The sequence below is a fragment of the Anomalospiza imberbis genome, chromosome Z (genome assembly GCF_031753505.1).
Source record: "Anomalospiza imberbis isolate Cuckoo-Finch-1a 21T00152 chromosome Z, ASM3175350v1, whole genome shotgun sequence".
In the NCBI taxonomy this organism is placed as follows: domain Eukaryota; kingdom Metazoa; phylum Chordata; class Aves; order Passeriformes; family Viduidae; genus Anomalospiza; species Anomalospiza imberbis.
The window spans coordinates 54,399,719-54,417,564 of NC_089721.1; the positions used below are offsets into that span (position 1 = coordinate 54,399,719).

General features: G+C 41.6%; 2 protein-coding genes across 2 annotated transcripts in view; one reads left to right on the plus strand and one right to left on the minus strand.

The window, feature by feature from the left end:
* ECPAS (Ecm29 proteasome adaptor and scaffold) overlaps positions 1 to 17,846 on the plus strand; it is a 424,259-nt gene that overhangs the window by 176,605 nt on the left and 229,808 nt on the right. The window lies entirely within an intron of this gene.
* The window catches only part of SVEP1 (sushi, von Willebrand factor type A, EGF and pentraxin domain containing 1), a 118,306-nt gene that overhangs the window by 14,529 nt on the left and 85,931 nt on the right, over positions 1 to 17,846 (minus strand). The window contains exons 36-46 of the mRNA XM_068176581.1: positions 17,134 to 17,301; positions 14,536 to 15,208; positions 10,363 to 13,142; positions 8,958 to 9,183; positions 7,721 to 7,876; positions 5,791 to 5,854; positions 4,941 to 5,114; positions 3,810 to 3,983; positions 3,213 to 3,386; positions 1,729 to 1,905; positions 219 to 389 (exon numbers count right to left, since the gene is read on the minus strand). Of these exons, the coding sequence (XP_068032682.1) occupies positions 219 to 389; positions 1,729 to 1,905; positions 3,213 to 3,386; positions 3,810 to 3,983; positions 4,941 to 5,114; positions 5,791 to 5,854; positions 7,721 to 7,876; positions 8,958 to 9,183; positions 10,363 to 13,142; positions 14,536 to 15,208; positions 17,134 to 17,301 (4,937 nt within the window). The remainder of the gene's footprint in view (positions 1 to 218; positions 390 to 1,728; positions 1,906 to 3,212; positions 3,387 to 3,809; positions 3,984 to 4,940; positions 5,115 to 5,790; positions 5,855 to 7,720; positions 7,877 to 8,957; positions 9,184 to 10,362; positions 13,143 to 14,535; positions 15,209 to 17,133; positions 17,302 to 17,846) is intronic.

Below are 17,846 nucleotides of genomic sequence, written 5' to 3' on the forward strand. Positions count from 1 at the left end.
AAGAAACTCTAAGACTAGCTAGGACTAAAGAAAAAAAAATGGAAGCTTTCTCTTTAACTTGGAAATAAAAAGCAATAACCTGGAATTAAATGCCCTGAGTGAAACTATGACTGCACTAAAATTAGCAAAAATTTCACTTTCATTTTTATTGCACCTAGGATGACACCTCTGTGTTTATGGCAAGTTAAGCTATCATTCTGTTAATAAAAAATACTTACCTTTGCAGGTAGGTGGTGTTGTCCATGTTCCATTTTCCAAACAAATACTCCGCAGGGCCCCCTCCAGCATGTACCCACTGTAGCATGAATAGGTGATCATGTCTCCATACTGATAGAAGCTACCACGTATCAGAGCATTCTCTACATGAGCTGGGGGACCGCAAGATATCTCTAAACAAAAGAAACCATCCAAATATTGGTGAGCTGGAGAGCCTGCATGACATAGGTTTTAACCCTAGACACAATGCTGTCTGGGAGAGGCGCCACAGACACACCTCTGGTGGTAAATCAGCAATGGAGTCCAAGGATCTGGACAAACTTAAAAAGTGGGGTCATGAAAACCCCATGATGTTCAACAAGTCCAAGTGCGAAGTGCTGTGCTCAGGTCAGGGCAATCCCAAACATGAATAAAAATTGGGAGAAGTCACTGAGAGCAACCTGAGAAGGGCTTGGGGTTCTTTTTGGTGAGAGGATGGACATGAGCCAACAGCTGCATTTTTGGATGCAGCCCCAAAAGCCAACTGTATCCTGGGCTGCATCAAAAGAAGTGCAACCAGCAAGGTGAAAGAGATGATTATCTCACTCTACTCTGCCCTTGTGAGACACATCTGTAGTGCTGCATCCATCTCTGGGGCCCTCAGTACAAGAAAGTGTGGGTCCAGAGAAGGGACACAAAAATAATCAGAGGGATGGAGCATCTCTCCTACCCAGACAGGTAAAGAGAGCTGGGATTATTCAGCATGGATCTAGTAGAAGGCTTCAGGGAAACCTCAGTGCAGTTTTCCAGTTTCCTAAGGGGTCTAATTAAGAGGAGGTAGTATTTATATGGGAAGATAGAGACAGAAGAAGAGGTGATGGTTTTAAATTGAAAGAAGGCATGTTTAATTTAGATATTAGAAAGAAATTCTTTATCCAGACAGTGACGAGGTGCTGGAACAGGTTGCCCAAGGAAGCTGTGGATGTCCCATACCTGTAAGTGCTCAAGGCCAGGTTGGATGGGACCCTGAGCAACCTGATTTAATGAATGGCATCCCTACCCATGGCAGCAGAGGGGTTGGAACTAGATGATCTTAAACGTCCTTTCCAACCCAAGCCATTCTGCAATCCCATGATTCTAAACAGTATTGCTTGCAAGAAGTCAAAAGGCTTTCCAACATGCTTGCAAAAGGATACTGCCTTCTGTCAGAATCAATAAATACAATACACAGTCTTTCTGCAACTCTTGTCTCATCACCCATAATCTCATGGGAATAATTCTTAGGGTATTTAGGGTATCCAACAACAAACCCAGCTCCAGGGCTTGCAAAAGATAAATTAAGAATACATTTACAGAAGGGCTTAGTAAATAGTAGGATGAATACTGTTGAAGCATCAACTCACATAGATGTATTCTGAGTCCTTTTAAAGGAACAACTCTGTTAGAAAGAAAGAAGACACAGCTCTTCTCTAGAGCTTCTTAGAGCCCCCTGGAAGGTACCAATCCCTGTGGAACGATGTGTCTTGTACTTACTTTCACACTTAGCTGTGGCTGGAGTCCAGGTCTCATCAGCATTGCAGGTGATCACAGACTGCCCTTTCAGCTGGTAGCCTTCCCTGCACCTGATGGATACATTCTGGCCAACATGAAAATCCACCTCTGACAGAAGGGCATTCTCTGGGATTATTAAAGGCACAGGACAAGGGTTTGCTGTTCAAAGTAAAGGTGTGAGAGAAAAGAAGAAGGGAAGAAAAAGAGATGGAAAGAAGAGAGACCACTTTAGAATAGTTTCTGCAAATTTCAAACCTAAAACACGTGAGAAGCAATAGAAATGGATGCTGTATGTGAGCCCAATTTGTAATTTGATTTGAAATGATGAGATTTGGGTCATAAAATAATGATAAAAAGATTTCTAATTCGCTGCTGTCACATGGCTTGCTACCATGCTCTGCTGATGCCAGGAGAGGACATTCTAAGCATGTAAGTGAGAAATATCCTACTTGTTAATGTGAAACCATTCTCTCTTGTCCTTTCTGTTTACCATAACCTTTCTATAAAAGAGAACCAGACTTTTCTTACTTCATGTTCAGAGGGGCTGGACCAATAAAGAGCAGCAAAAATTCAGATGTTTAATTAGAGACTTACTGTGACATTCATTAGAGTTTAGAATCTTTCTAATTTTATTTATTGTTAGCTGTAAGCTAGCTGGGCTATTTTTGCATGGTCTATTGATCTCATCACCAATGTGGAAAATATTGGCTCTATAAAGAGTAGAGATATGTGTCAGTCTCTTGATACTAAAATGAATAAATACTTTGTAATACAAAAATTAAATGTCTAAATTAACCACCCTAAGATGACAGTAGGTCTTGAAATTAGTTACAGACATATACAGCAACAAGAAAGGCTATTGTGGGTGTGTGGGCACAGTGCACATGTACATAACACACTATTTCACAGAATTGCAGAAGAATTTATACAGCCATTAAGTCCAACCTGCTTCTCCAAGCAGGGCCAACTAGGTCAGAAGTTGCTCTGCAACCCGATCAGAAATTTGAGTTAAATTTGAGTAACTTTATGGCTGGATAGCTCTCTGGGTTTCTGCTCCTCTGTTTGACTCTGTTGATGGTAAAAAGTTTCTTCAAAAACTTCACTGGAGGTTCCTTTATTGCAACTAGTGTGCATTGCATTTCACTCTACCACGGTGCAACTCTGAGAAGAATCTGGCACTTTTTCCTTTACACCCTGTCAATATGTCACTTGTGGACAACAATAAAGTCTCCCTTTTTCCTTCTTCTCCAAATGATTCTCTCACCTGCTTCTACTATATATCAAGTGGTTGACTATAATAACTCCATTTTATGTCATCTTTCCAACTAGAGGGACCTATGCAGAAGACAGCTTGTTCTTTTACTGTCACAAAAATACACTCAGAGAAATCAGTGCTTTAACTTGTATCTGTAACTGCTCCTGTTGTTTCTCTGCAAAAACTCTTCCATTACAAAGCAAACACACACATTTACAGAGAGGCAAGGGATTACTCCATCTTCCATCTCTTGTGCACTCTGCTGCTGGTTCTCCTTCCAAGCTGTATCCCCTCTCACAGAGATATGTTACTGTACTGCCAACTGTATTGTTTTCATAAATTGCTTTCCCATTCGGCAAGGAAACTGGAATTTTGCATCTGGTCTCTGCAAAGGAAGGGGTCTTATTAATTCAGCTTGATATTTAGTCCTGGACTTCAAACATTTCCTGAATTAATAACAAAATATGTTTAAAGTCACCACAAACTTATAAATAATGAAGAACATTGATTCAGTAACCCCGGGAAGGAAATTTACCCAGCCTAAAAAAGAAGCTCCTCCTGGTGATGGAGAAAAGCCCCAATAAAATGGGGAAGTGAGGGCACATTTATGATTTCAGACTGGGGCCAGTAGGCCAGAAAGATGGAAATCATTCTTTCTTGCCACTGACAGATTCACCAGAAACCCCACATTGCAGAATCATTTCTCAAAACCAATTGAGTCTCTGGATTATATGATATGCATGCATAAAGGAGGAGCTATTGCTTATCCCAGACTGGAATGTTCCAGGACACGAAACCAAACAGTTACCTTCACACAATGGCAAGGGCTTACTCCAGCTCCCATTGGCAAGACATGTGATATTCTGGGGCCCAACAAGATGGTATCCAGAGCTGCACACAAAGGTTACGTTACTTCTGTATGTGCTTCCAGTAGAAATGGCCTCTGCTTTTTCAATGGAGGGATGAAGCCCACAAGTAATTTCTAGGAGAGAAGAAAACTTTTGGGTTTTATACACAATGAAGACTATTCTTTCTGAGTCACACACCATCTGATAGCTCTGTTCTTACCCTGAATTAATGGAAAGATAGCAAGACAGAAGCTGTGAACTGTTACATGGAAAAGAGTCATACAGTTCCTTTCCTGCCCTTTCTCCTGGGGTTCACACTGCAGACACCTGAAAGTGTGTCTAAATGTATTTGGTGGTGTTATAAAATATGAAGTATGATCAAACCAACAGAGGATCCAGAATATTTCTTCTGTGCATGCCTGAGGCTGCATTTTCAGTCCCCTTTTTGCTCCTATAGAGGAAGACGATCTCAAAATGTGCTCAAGAACCATGGCAGTAGTTAAGAAGAATCTTGACCCCTGTCCCACACTGTGGAGACCAAGTGAATTCATCAAAGGTAAGAGAGAACAATGCAAGGCATAGAACTATGATATCAGCAAGAAAAGATGGAAAATTATTTACTGGTAAAGACTATAAATATTTGCATTTTATTTATAAGTTGTATGAAATAAGTAATAAATCCTTGTTCCTAAGCTCCCTCAATTAGTTATTTTCTTGATAGAGAGCCAAGATTTGATCCTAGGGAGCACAGCTGTGGTATCCAGACATACTGAGTGGCCAGGATATACTTGCTTTGGCATGGCAGGGGTGAACATGTCCAAGGCTCTGCACACCATAATTCAAGGCAAGTCAGATACAACAGGTCACCCTACTGACCTCAGCATGACTCTATGTTTATGCCATTTCAATGTGCCAAAAGGAGATTGCTTCTGATCAGAGAGGTACTGCCAATGAGAACTTCTCTGGCTTTTCCTCTGACTCCTCCTCTTACAGACCCTTTGCTGGAGGGAAAGACAGGGAGGAAGCCAGACAAAACACTTTCCTCCTGCCCTAGCTTTCCTGGACATCACATTGCTCTGCTTGCTACTTACGCATGCATGTAGGGGTGGAAGGACTCCACTTTTTGTCAACGTGGCAAATCCTTCTGCTTGGCCCCTGTAGCTCAAAGCCAGGGTCACAGCTGTAAAAAACTTCACTGCCAAACAGGAACTCCTCTCCCTGAACAGATCCATTTTCTATCATGTCTGGAGGTCCGCATGATATTCCTGTAATGTAAGCAATACTTCCCAATCAAACAAAATGTATCTGTTCACTACTCCTCCACAGGTTTTACTCTGAGAAACAGGAAAGAACACAGCAGTTATCTGGTCATTGCCAGGAATTTGCCCCCAAGTATCAGGACAGAATCATACTTGGTGCTTCCACTTCATGCTAAAAGTAAAAAATCTGTTGTTACTGTGCTGGCAGGAAGCCTCAGGAAACTGTTGCCTTTTTCAGCCAACAGGTGAAGTCAGCAGCAGTAAGCATTTGTGTAGAAACTCCTATTTCAGCACTGCAATCAGTGACATCTTAGAGAAGTGAACTGTCTTTGAGGATGATATCCACAGAGTTACATTGGAGGATGCTAAATACCTGTAACTCCTGACAACTAACATGTTCAGAGGTCCTCAGTAACTGCAGAACCCATGACCTCAAGTGTCAGAACTATTTAAACATGGAAGCTCTCTGCAGAGAAGCAAGGCAGGATGTAGAGATTTTCTTCATACTGCTACCTGCACACACCAGCAATTCTGTCCTTTCAGGTTGTTACCAGTGGTACTTACCAAAATGTTTAGGTAAATGCAGACAGTATGGGTAATAAAGCAAAATGAGCATTAGTGATTTCTGTTGTGTGATATCACCCTTGACCAACATTAAGTGATAGATTCAGGTAGAACATACTTCTGCACACTGGCACTGTGCCACTCCAAAGCTTGTCTTCTTGGCAAGTCCGTTCTGCATCACCCTGTGAAACAATAGAAAATGCTCAAAGAACAACTTTGCTTTAGTTAACTTTTCTCCCATCATCTTTAGTATCCAGCAAAGTGAGGAAGCTTTTTCTCCATGTGCCATCCATGTAAAGAGAAAATGAAGTGCTACAGCCCAAGTCTACTAGTAGAGTTTATAGTAGAACTTTCTGCAAAATGATGGGTGTTTGTAAGCAAAAAGTTTATGGGGCCAGTTAGTTAGTACTCTTGTCCTTGTATCTCCGGAGTATCATCTTTTTTGTTAGTTTTATCATTCTTGTTCCTAGGAATGTGTTGTGATGACAAATTTTCTCCTTTCAAGACTCACTTATAGGAAATTCAACTAGCAATTTTTTCAACAACTGTACAAGCTTTTGTTTGATAAACATGATGTGCTGATTTAACCACATCCTGAACACTCATTCTTTATATTTGCCTATAAATTATATTATTTCTTTCTTATTTACAAGTTTTATGGAGAGCCTAATAGCCCAGGATTTAATTCTTATTTTATTCTGAGACATGGAGAAAAATATTTAATTATGTCCCTTACTGTAATGTACTTTTATTACACAGCAGACCTATAGATAAAGAGCAGCTGTTTGACATGTTGTACAGCATCACACCCAATGGACTTTGCTTCTCAAAGGAAACAAACAGGACTTCTACAGCAGGGACACAGTTTGACAACTTCTACAGCGGGGGCACAGTTTGACAACTTCTACAGCGGGGACACAGTTTGACACTAGGTGGCAAAACTGGATTACAAACCCTTGGAAGAGTTTATTACTATGTAACAACACTGGTTTATTGCTTCCTAGAATTATTTGAAACAGCAACTCTTTTTGTCTAAATACCAACACCTTAATCCCCAGTGATATTGCATATTTGACAACATTATGAAAATTACAGTCATTGTCACCTAAGCATTCTCCAAACTCTTATTTTAACTTGACTGAGTGAATTAACTTCTGACTGGGTGATTTTACATGCATGAAGTTCTTAATTAGTTACTGGTGTTACAACAGTATAAAGGCAGTGCAATCCTGCAGTCTGCTTGGCCTTCAGAAAACCAGCATTAAGAGCCAGCCTCTTTTCTGGAGACATCTCACCACCTCATGTCTCACTCATCACCTGGGGATAGTGGAGATCATGCTGTGCCTCAGCAACCTACTCTCATTTCTGAATTCACTGCACCTTTTGAAAACACCCCTGAGGCAGCTCTGAACTTGCTAGCCTGAATCCTGATACTGGGAAAGCAGTGCTGTTTCAGAGCTCAGGTGAGGATAAAATCTGTAATAAAAACAATGGACAGGAAAGAACTTTGATTCCTCCTCCATCAGGGAATAAAGCTGCCATTGAACAAAATGGAATACCTTTGATCTATCACTTTAATACCACCTAGCAATGTCATAGAACTGAGGGCAGTGGAGTTTATGAGGAACTTTAAGTCTGGAAGGCACAACTCTTGGCACACAGACATAATGACTGGGACAGTACAAAACAGAAAAAAATGCAATATAACTCTGGCTAAAGAACCAGAGAAATTAACTCTTCTGTGACTTATGGTCACAATCATGTGTAATGCTGTATTTGCAGAGGACTTCAGTTAAGAAAACTGAAATACTGCAAGATACCTGCCGGACATATACCTCTGAACAGGATTCTTATATTTGCTTCAACTATACCCTTAAGCCATGCAAAGTCTGCCCCAAACATACCAAGAACTCTCTACAGACAATAAGAAAACCAGCAGACATTCAGCTTCTATGGCATCAAAATGAATGAGGCAGTACACAGCAATCACTCAGGAATTGAAAATGAGAACTCAAAGCTTAGAGTGTTGGAGATTTGAGCTTGCTTACTTGTAATTCATAGCCAGAGTCACACTTATAAAGAGACACATCTTTGTAATTGTATTTAGTGCCAACCACAAATCCATGCTCTGGAGACTCTGGAGCTCCACAGGACACAGGACTGCAGATGTCATCAGAAAATGGTGGCACCCAAACACCATTTTCCTGAAAAATAAATGTAATTAGAAATGTATGAGCACTGCTTTATATGTGCAATCATATCTAATTGAAAAAGAAAAATCATAGTAGGAGCATCCAGTTGCTGTGGGTATGCAGATATAATATTATCTGTTCAATCCTTTATAAAACTTGGTAATTTAAGTAACATTTTAAAGAGGTTAACATAGACTGGAGTTATCTTAGGCAGGAACACTTAGCTTGAGATTTAAAAGACAGAAAGAACAAAAAATAAAATGGGGAAAAAAGCTTAGAAAAGCAAGTTCACTGGTGCAAGATCACCTAATTGCTCAGGGAACACATCAGAAGGATGAAAGTACATCTGTCTGATTTCATGTTTTGTATTTCTCTCCTGCTTGAATGTCTAACACCATGACTAAGTGCTTCAGCAGACTTCTCTGACTCAGTAAAAAAAGTCTGATACCTGAAGAAACACTTGGCAAAGGCAATTGCTACTACTTCTACAGATATTTGAAACAGCAAAATGTCGAGAAAACATTTCATAAGAAAGACTTACTCTGCAAACCCACACATGCTCAGCTTTTCTCATACAAGCATACTTAGTGACTTTAAAAGTCTATTTACAAACTTAAGATGAGGTTGTCCACAGCTAATGTAACAGGAGGTTACCAGCAGCATTGATTAAGATGTTTGTTCTTTAACAGAGGATTCAAGTTTCTACAGGTGTACAGTGGATTAAAATGTCTGCTGCATGTTATTCTGGAGATAAAGCTCTCCATGCAATCCTCAAAATACATTAAAAATCTTGGACATAATTTTTTTAAATCTCCCATGATTTAATGCCTGGCATGTGATAAAATGAATGCTTTTCTAAAAGACAGCCTAAGCTTTTGATGGAAGAAGAAATAAAAAATTTCTAGTTCTGAAAGTCTACACATAGAAAACAAATAATTGTTCTTGGGAAACAACTAAACACACTATATTTTGCAGAATATGCTTTGAATTTTTTTGTTGTGTCCAGTTAAGGGCCAAAAGGTAAGGAAGATATAAGAAGGACTCCTGAATTCAAGAAGGCCAGCAGAATAAAACCGTGCTAATAAAACTATACCTTGCATGTAGATGTGCTTGCTCCCACCAGAGTGTAGCCTTCTACACATGACAAAGTGATGCTTGTGTTCACAGTGAAGTTGTTCCCAAGTGCGATTACATTAGTGATATTTCCTGGAAGGGGACACTTTCTGGGGCAACAGGAAATACTTTGAGGGGACCATTGTCCATCTTCCTGGCAAGTGCATACATCCACTTCTGTCGCCATTGTGTACCCTTCCAGACATCTGCAATACAGCATGAAGACCTGACCACACAGACACAGCTAGGAATGACCCAAAAATTAAAAAGTCAGGACAGTAATTTTTCAGCATTAGTTATTAATAAGCACATCTTGAGATTTTTCTATTATTTCACGGTAAGCCTGTAAAAAGTATGTCTGGACTGAATTCATTCTGTTGCAAGAGCTGGAGACTTCAGACTTCATTTCCAGTTGTTTCATGCTGCTTTAGCATCACAATGGAAAATGAGTTGGTGGCTTTAGTACTCAGAGGGTACTGGAAGTTTTAGTGGAGTCTTTACACTGCCCATCTCTTTGTTAGGAGGGCCTTTGGTGAGGTAGAGAGAGTGTGAGAGCACCAAGCAATGCTAAAGATGATCTCACAAGAGAACAAACCAAGCCTTAGCTTGACCACAGACCATTTGCTTAGACACTCAAGGCTGACTCAATGGTGCTTTACCAAGAACAACTCAACTGGCTTGCACTAGTGGGCTTACTAGTGGGCAGCAAAAGTACTCCCTTCACCTTATTAAAGATGCATGGGAATGACTGATACTGTTCAATTCACCCACCTGCTATCTCTGTCCCAGTTCTGTCCCATACCACTATTTGCTTTTACCATCAAAAATAAATCTCCCCTTTGGCCAAGGCTTTCTTCATCTTGGAAAAAGAGGTCTGCAGTGTATACGCTTCATAAAATTAACAGAAAAACTCAGTTTCTCGTATCTGACAAAGGAGTAACTTGCTCCAGTGCTTCAGACAGCACAGTGCTACAGTGCAGCAAGTGGGATAAGAGGGATATCAAGCCTTTTGTATTACAAGAGCCACCTGAAGCAGAAGGAAACCATAAATGCAATGCCAAGAGGAGAGAAGCTGCACACCCTACTGACTGTTGCTGTCACCCACTAACAAAACCTATATGTTGAAACCAGTGCTTCAGAAGAGGAGATTAAGAAAGCAAATGGAAATGGGAAATTAAAGTCAGTGGAGGCATCAGCCCAACAGGCTGAAATGCCTTTCTGGAGTTTTCCTGAGTGGTCCAAATAATATTTGATAAAGCACATGGCAATATGGGCTTTGTCAATCTGATTATGTAGAAACTTGCACTAACTGAGGGTACATAAACCTTCCATCTTCATTCCTTCAGCGACTTTTAATGAAAACAGAATAGCAGCATCATCCTTACCTGTACTGGACCTTACTTCCATAGGTGTACGTGCTTCCAAAAACCTCTGCATTTGGAATAGATGGTGGTGGGCCACAGCTTAAGAGCTCACAGCTTGGGTATGGCTTCTTCCACACACCTGTTTCCATACAAGTCAGTTCTGGACCCTCCTTCATGACAAAACCTGTCAAGCAGGTATAGATGATTGTGTTCTCATCTTCAGAGCTGCTCCCATTGATAAATGTGTTGGGGATGATGGGTGGAGCACCACAGGAAATCTGTCCACAGAGAGGAAACCCAGAACTCCATTTGCCAGCTGCCTCACAGATGACTTCAGGAGGTCCTAGCAGTTTGAAGCCCTCCAGGCATTGAAACTGGACACTTACACCACAGCTGAAATCTGTACCAAGAACGATCCCATTTTGAATCTGGGGTGTAGGACACAGACAGGGTAGGCAAGATGGAAGGCTTCCACTCCAGGAGCCATTGGATAGGCATTGCCGTAAGGGATTGCCATGCAGCTCATAACCAGGGAAGCATATATAGTGGACAATTTCCCCAAAGGTAAAGGCTGAGCCATTCAGAAAGCCATGGGAGATGTCTTCAGGGGGTCCACAAATGACTGGTTCACAGTGTGGTACTTCTGAGTCCCAGGTACCATCGCTCTGACAGGTAAGCATAGACGCTCCTTGCAGGGTATAACCGTCATTGCAGTGATAGTGCACTTCTTTATTAAAGCTGAAATCTGAGCCAGTAGCTCTCCCATTGGGAAGAGGCAGTGGCACGGGGCAGGTCACAGCTTTGCAAACTGGAGTGATTCCACTCCAGCTTCCATTTGCAAGGCAGACTCTACTCCTGTCTCCATCTAACAGAAAACCTTTGTTGCAGCTGTACTCTGTATGTCTCTGGAACGTGTAGTCCTCTCCAGTTACATGACCATTCTCCAAAACTGGTGGTGGGCTGCAGGAAACAGGAATGCAGATTGGTTCACTGCCATCCCACTTCTGGCTCTCTTGGCATCTCCTCTCTGTGGGGCCGTTTAACTGGTAACCAGGATCACACTCATAGTAGACAACACTCCCATAAGTGTAGTTTTCCCCTCTTATTTTCCCATTCAAAAGATGGGTAGGTGAATTGCATGTTATTACTTTGCAATAAGGAGCAGTGTGACTCCATTGCCGACTTGGCAAACACAGCCGTGTGTCAGAGCCAACCAGTGTGAATCCTGGCCTGCAGGTGTACCTCACTGCACTGCCAAGCCTGTTCTCCGTGACATGCAAAAAACCATTCTCCGGGGGGGATGGCAAGGTGCACTCTATTGAAACACAGGCAGGGGCAGTGCCATTCCAAGCCCCATCCTCTTGGCAAGCTAATATGGGGTTTCCCAGCAACTCGTAGCCAGAGTAACATGTGTATAAAATGATAGTTCCAAAAAGGAAAGTGGTGAGCTGCATTGCACTGTCCTCCTTCAAGGAACTTTTGAAGTCCTTCATGTTGTCAGCCAGCAACATATGTGAAAGGGAGGGGTTCTCTGTAACACCCTCTTGGTCAGAACGTCTTTCCCCATGTCTCAACTGCACGTACTCTCCAAAGTCAATGTGAGGAGGCAGCCCACAGTCTGTCGGAAGGCAGGCTGGTGTAGAGCTAGACCACCCCAATTCTTCACAGGTCTGCATGGCAAGGCCTGACAGCTGGAAACCTGGCACACAGCTGTAAATGACCATGGCCCCATAGCTATAATCTGCACCCTCGACAAAGCCATTCTCAATGGGTTGAGGGGGCTGACAATTTATGGCCTTGCAAGAGGGAGCCTCTGTACTCCACTCTCCTGTTTCTAGGCATCTCAGTGTTTCCTCCCCTTGGAGCTGGAAACCTCTGTCACAGAAATACCTAACTGTCTGCCCGTAATGGAAATTTGTGAATGAGTATTTGCCATTGAGAATCTTCTTAGGCCTTGGGCATTGAATAGGTTTGCAAACTGGCTTTCCCCCAAGCCACTGTCCATCTTCTCCACAGAGGACAGTTGTGTTCCCTAGCAGTTCAAAACCTGATTTACATGTGTACAGGGCTGTGCTAAGGAAGGTGAGGCCCTGCACATCAACTATGCCATTCTGAATTTCTTCTGGTTGAGGACACTCCACGGGAATACATTCTGGCAATGGCAAGCTCCATGAGCCATCAGCCTGGCATCTGATGGTGGACTCACCCTTCAGCAAAAACCCATCCACACAGACATATTTCACGGTGCTGCCAAAATAAAGGGATGAGGTCAAGGGGTCCCCAAAGGGGATATAGGGAGGTGCAGAGCACTGTACAGCCTTGCAGAAGGGAAAGGAATCATTCCACTGCTGGGAGGGCAAGCATTTCAGTACAGAGGAGCCATGCAAAACATAACCCTCCTTGCAGGAGAACTGTACAACACCGACTTGGTAAGACACTTCTCTCAAGACCAGCTGATTTTCTGCCAGAGGTGGTTCTGGACATTTTGTTGGCACACATTTGGGGCTTTGCTTTTTGCTCCATTTCCCAGACTTTTGACAGGTCCATGAAACATCTCCCATCAGCTCATAGCCTTCATCACAGAAGAACTCAACTTTGGAGCCCATATCAAAATTTTCTCCCTTGGAGTAGCCATGCTGGATGGATGGTGGTTTTCCACAGCTGAGGGGAGCACAGTAAGGAGGCGATTCACTGTACCATTGTCGATTTGCTTGGCAGATAAACACTGGGCTCCCAACCATCTGGTAACCAGAGTCACACTGATAATTTGCCTGATTTTCAAAGAAGTGTCCAGTGGTGTCCTGGAAAACAGTTAGAACAGAGACATGTCTGAAATTAAGATGCATGATTTGGTCAATAGGAGACTGATTTCATTTATTGTGTTCTCCTGGTCTAGATTCTAGTTGAATCCCTGACAGCAGTGAAGGCTGTCTCAGAAGGAATGAAGACAAGTAACTGGCACAAAATATATTGCCTCAAATAATGCACTCTGTTTTCAGGAAATCTGAGGCCACTTTCAAAAGAAAACAGAAAATTCAAGACTTAAAAGGTAAAAGCTAGAAAAGAATTCCTCTGCTTTCTCCCTTCCTGACCCATGAGACCAAAATAGGTGTGGAGTGGAAAGGAAGATGGAAAAGAAATGGATCAGGGGAAGCTACCATCAAATGGCTTATTGTTGTCACGATTCTTTAGCTTCTACGTGTATCTAATGTTGGAGCCCTCAAATCTACTGCTGCTAGGAGACATTTATAACTGCCACATATGCAGCTGCAGGGCCTTGAGCAGGCAACTGAGGAGCACCTCAAAGTTGCAGTCTGGGCTTTATTGAGGTATTAAAATTTTTCTCCAACTGTAAGGGATTTATGAAGGAGTGATCCTACCTAAAGAAGACAAAACACAGTGATATGCATAATTAGAAGATGCATCTGTGTGGGAGTCTGAACAGAAATTGTTGCTAGTACTGCTGGAAACCCATGTAGGAACTGGAATGTCAACCTCCACCCTCCAAATTTAGCAAATGCAGATTCTCTGGTATCTGGTATCCCTGGTATCTGATATCCTGGTATCTTAAATCCCTGGATTTAAGGAAGGAAGAGGGATGCTCAGAAGAAAAATGATTCAAAAATTCAATGTTAAATCTTTATAATAGTGATTTTGATCTTCCTTACCACAATATTATCCTTGTGCACCAAAGCAAAGCACATTGTTGCAATTTAATTTGATAAGGAAAGGGAAGTTCTGACTTCAGTAAAGAAATCTGCTTGCATTAAAAGAAGAAAAATCAACCCAAGGTGATTTATCTATTGCATATCAGATTTTTTTTCATAGCAGTGAAAAGAGCAAGGCTTGTGAACTTGCATCAGTACTTCATATATAAGAATGCACTTGAAAGCTACCCAAGAACCAAACAAATGAAGAATAAGACATTAAGGAAATCAGTTGAATATGGCATCTTGAGTCTCCTAACTGATAACCCACTTTATGATAGGAAATCCCATGGAAGTATTCATGCTTTTCAGATATGATTCTGCTGCAAATCCACCCGCTTTTCCCTTTCCTTTTTCTATCCAATCATGTACTTCCTCAGTTTTGACAAAAAAGCAAAACAGAAGAAAGATAACCCCAACAGCAACAGTTGTGAAGATATATTCAGTTTGCCATGGTACCAGGCAGATGAGAAAACTCATTCTGTACCTTAATAAAGCCATTCTCAAGCTGCGGTGGCTCTCCACAGGACACTGGGTGGCATGTGGGCAAGCTGCCACTCCAGTTGCCAGTGGCTTCACAGGTCCGCTTCTTCTCTCCCTTGATGTAGAACCCCTTGTTGCAGCTGTAAGCGACCACTGCTCCAAAGCTGTAGTTGGACCCACTGGCATAGCCATTGTTAATGTCGGGAGGCTCTCCGCAGCGAACAGGAATGCACTGGATGCTCAGAGGAGAAGGATTCCACTGGCCCCCTCGGAGGCATTCGATCTTGGCTGAAGTGTTGAGAACAAAGCCTTCCATACACTTGAAGCTCACAACGGAGCCAGCTGCAAACTTGGCTTTACTAATGGACTCCAGGATGCTGTATGAGACGGTGGATGGCTTTTCACAGAAATCAGCTATGCAGTGGGGCATGTCCCTGCCCTCTGGAGGCACCCACATCCCTTCTGCATTGCAAAGCAGCTGAGAGTTATCAGCCAGGCTGTAACCATCCAAGCAGAAGTAATAGGCTATATCACCAAAGAGGCGGTGGCCACTCTCTGGTGATGCATTTTCCACATGGGGTGGTTCATCACAGGATACTGCCAGGCACTGCTGGTGGCTCACATTCCACTTGCCGCTGGCTAAGCACTCTATGGTTTCAGGGCCAACTAATGTGTAACTGTGGATAAGGAAACCACACAGGAAGTCAAAAATACAAGCACTGTTAAACTCTACCTAAGGTTTCCTGAAGCCCTTTTAGTATGAGCTTGTTTGCTAGAACCCCAGAAGAACAGGATCCTTTAGAAAAGCTATGATCAACTTCAAAAGGAAAATCCTAAAGCCTACATGTCCCTGGATGAGGTATCACAAAGGTGGATATATCCTAGCACACCTTGTGCATGTTGCCTCTCTCATCTGTCTATCCAATGACCATTTCTGAACTTCTGAACTTTCTGAATTTTGGCTCAAACTACTACAATAAACCTAGTATTGTGGAGTGATGGTCCATGCAATCTTCAAGGAAATGATCCCACTCAGAAACTATTTCTGTTTAGCAAAACTGATTGGAAAAGAAAGAGACGAAAAGCCTAGAAAGGCCTTTTGGGTTTCTGTGTTAGCCCTGTCAATCTATTTTCACACTTGCAAGCAAAGTGAAACCTCTTAGCGAGTTACCCAGAGATGCTCTTACCAATAATGCATATAGCAATTTAAAAATATCTTATTCCTAAAAACACACTGTTAAAAATACTAGAAAGCCGATAAAAAATTAATGCTGACTGGAAAAAACACAACGAAATTATTTATAATAAAATTATACCACATTAATACTGTTAGTGTAGCTGTAGTTCTCCAGTCTGTCTCTGGGATGCAGGGACAGGCATTAATCCGTGCGGCTCATCATCCCACTTAAACCCCTACTACTTAAATATGCAACAGGCAGTAGTGTACCTTCCACTTAGTACCTTTGACTAGTTTTCTAGTCATAGTACCTTTGACTGTTTTCTTCATTTTTTTTCTCTGTGGTCTCACAAAAAAGCAAAGAAACAATAACTACTGCAAAGTCCCCACTGACTTTCCAACTACAGGCTGTTCAGATTTTGAAGCAACAACTATAAAACTCTTTTGTCTGGTTTGCAGGATTTGTTTTCAAGGCCTCATGATTAGACCCCAGAAAAAGAACCTATCATGTGCCAATGTTTAAAATGATCCACTGTCACAGGCAAACAGCTGTCACAGTCTTTAAATGCTGCTATCCTACCCCATTTAAAGTGCTTGAACAGGAAAGAGAAGCAGCTTTTAAAATCATAATACAGTCTAGAAAACATAATAAAGATACTTTGCTTCAATTATGTTTCAAATGACATTGCAAAGCCAATTTATAAGAAAAATGCTGGCTTGTCAATTTACCTTTTTACACCAAGAAAAAGCTGAAAATCCTCCAGTCACTTTGGTCCTAAACTGGCAAAATCTTTGCTTACCTGCTCTGCCTTTTAGACAGAACAGTTTCAAGAAATTTAATGGAACTGCTTACAGGCTGTAAAGATTATCATGTGCAAAGGTTCTTGCAGGATCAGAGTCCAGCATTATATTTTCATGCTTGATGTCATCAAAGCTGAGCCTCCTCTTTAATGAAAATTTCTCTACATAGAGTAGATAAAAATAAACAAAGAGTCTTTATTTTAAGGAAATAGAATTTAGAACACCAAAACAGAGAGCTGTTAAACTGCATCAAAAGCATTCTTACACCCTGATGAGACATAAAGAATTTGCTATGATCAGAGTCTTGAATTTAACACAGAAGTACTGGTTCTGTAGTAACTCCAAGGAAAAAGGTTTCCTACTGAATTGTGCTACCATTCCCCCTGATTCCTCTCTATTCTTCTCTTCCTGAGTGTATTCAGTCCCCTTGAAACTACTTTAAGAAATGTCTGTGTCTCATACTAACCTGACCGCCCACAAAAAAAATCTCCATTCCATTCAACCTCCAAAAAGTTAAGACAGAAGTAGTAAAATTGAATTAGTGTGCAGTAATAAAGGACTTGTGAAACAGTGCACCAGTTTTACTCAACCTCAATATTAATCCAGTAGTACTAATCTACATACCCTTCCTTACACGTGTAAGAGACCGTGTTTCCAAAAGTAAAGTTATCTCCTTTGATGACTGCATCTTTGATGGTAGGAGGGGGTCCACAAGACACAATTTGGCATGCTGGTGGTGTGCTGTTCCAGTTCCCTGAAGATGCACAGACAAGTACAGAAGGTCCCTGAAGGCTGAGACACAAAGATAAATATTAAGGCTGCCATTTCATTCTGGGTGAGGGACAGAGAGTGGAAGAGCTGCTTTGCTTTCTGGCCCCAGTGAAACTAAGAAGTCTTTCTCACTGACTTCAGTAGGGGCCAGAATGTCACACTTTGCTCATGGAAAACACTCTGATGCTATTAAAAAAAGCTGGTCTTCACATCACTTTGAAGAGCAAGCTGGTGGATTTCTTGTGGAACTTCAATGCTCTGTGCAGAGACACACAATTTCTGCTGTAGCTTTGCCCATCTTTGAGCACAAAAGAAATAAATAATTGTTTAACCTTAAAAATTTATTTGTGTGCCATCAACAACAAGCCAGTCTTGAGACTTGCAACTAGGCCTCTGCATGAGACCTGATTTACTCAAGGGACTTAAAACACTATCATCACCCAAGACACTGAAGGAAATGCTCCAGTTCAAATTTGTTCACAAAAAGGCATTCATTTCCTTCAGGAAGTAAAGGATATTATTTGAATGAATGGCCACACACATTTTAAATTGATGGTATTTTTTTA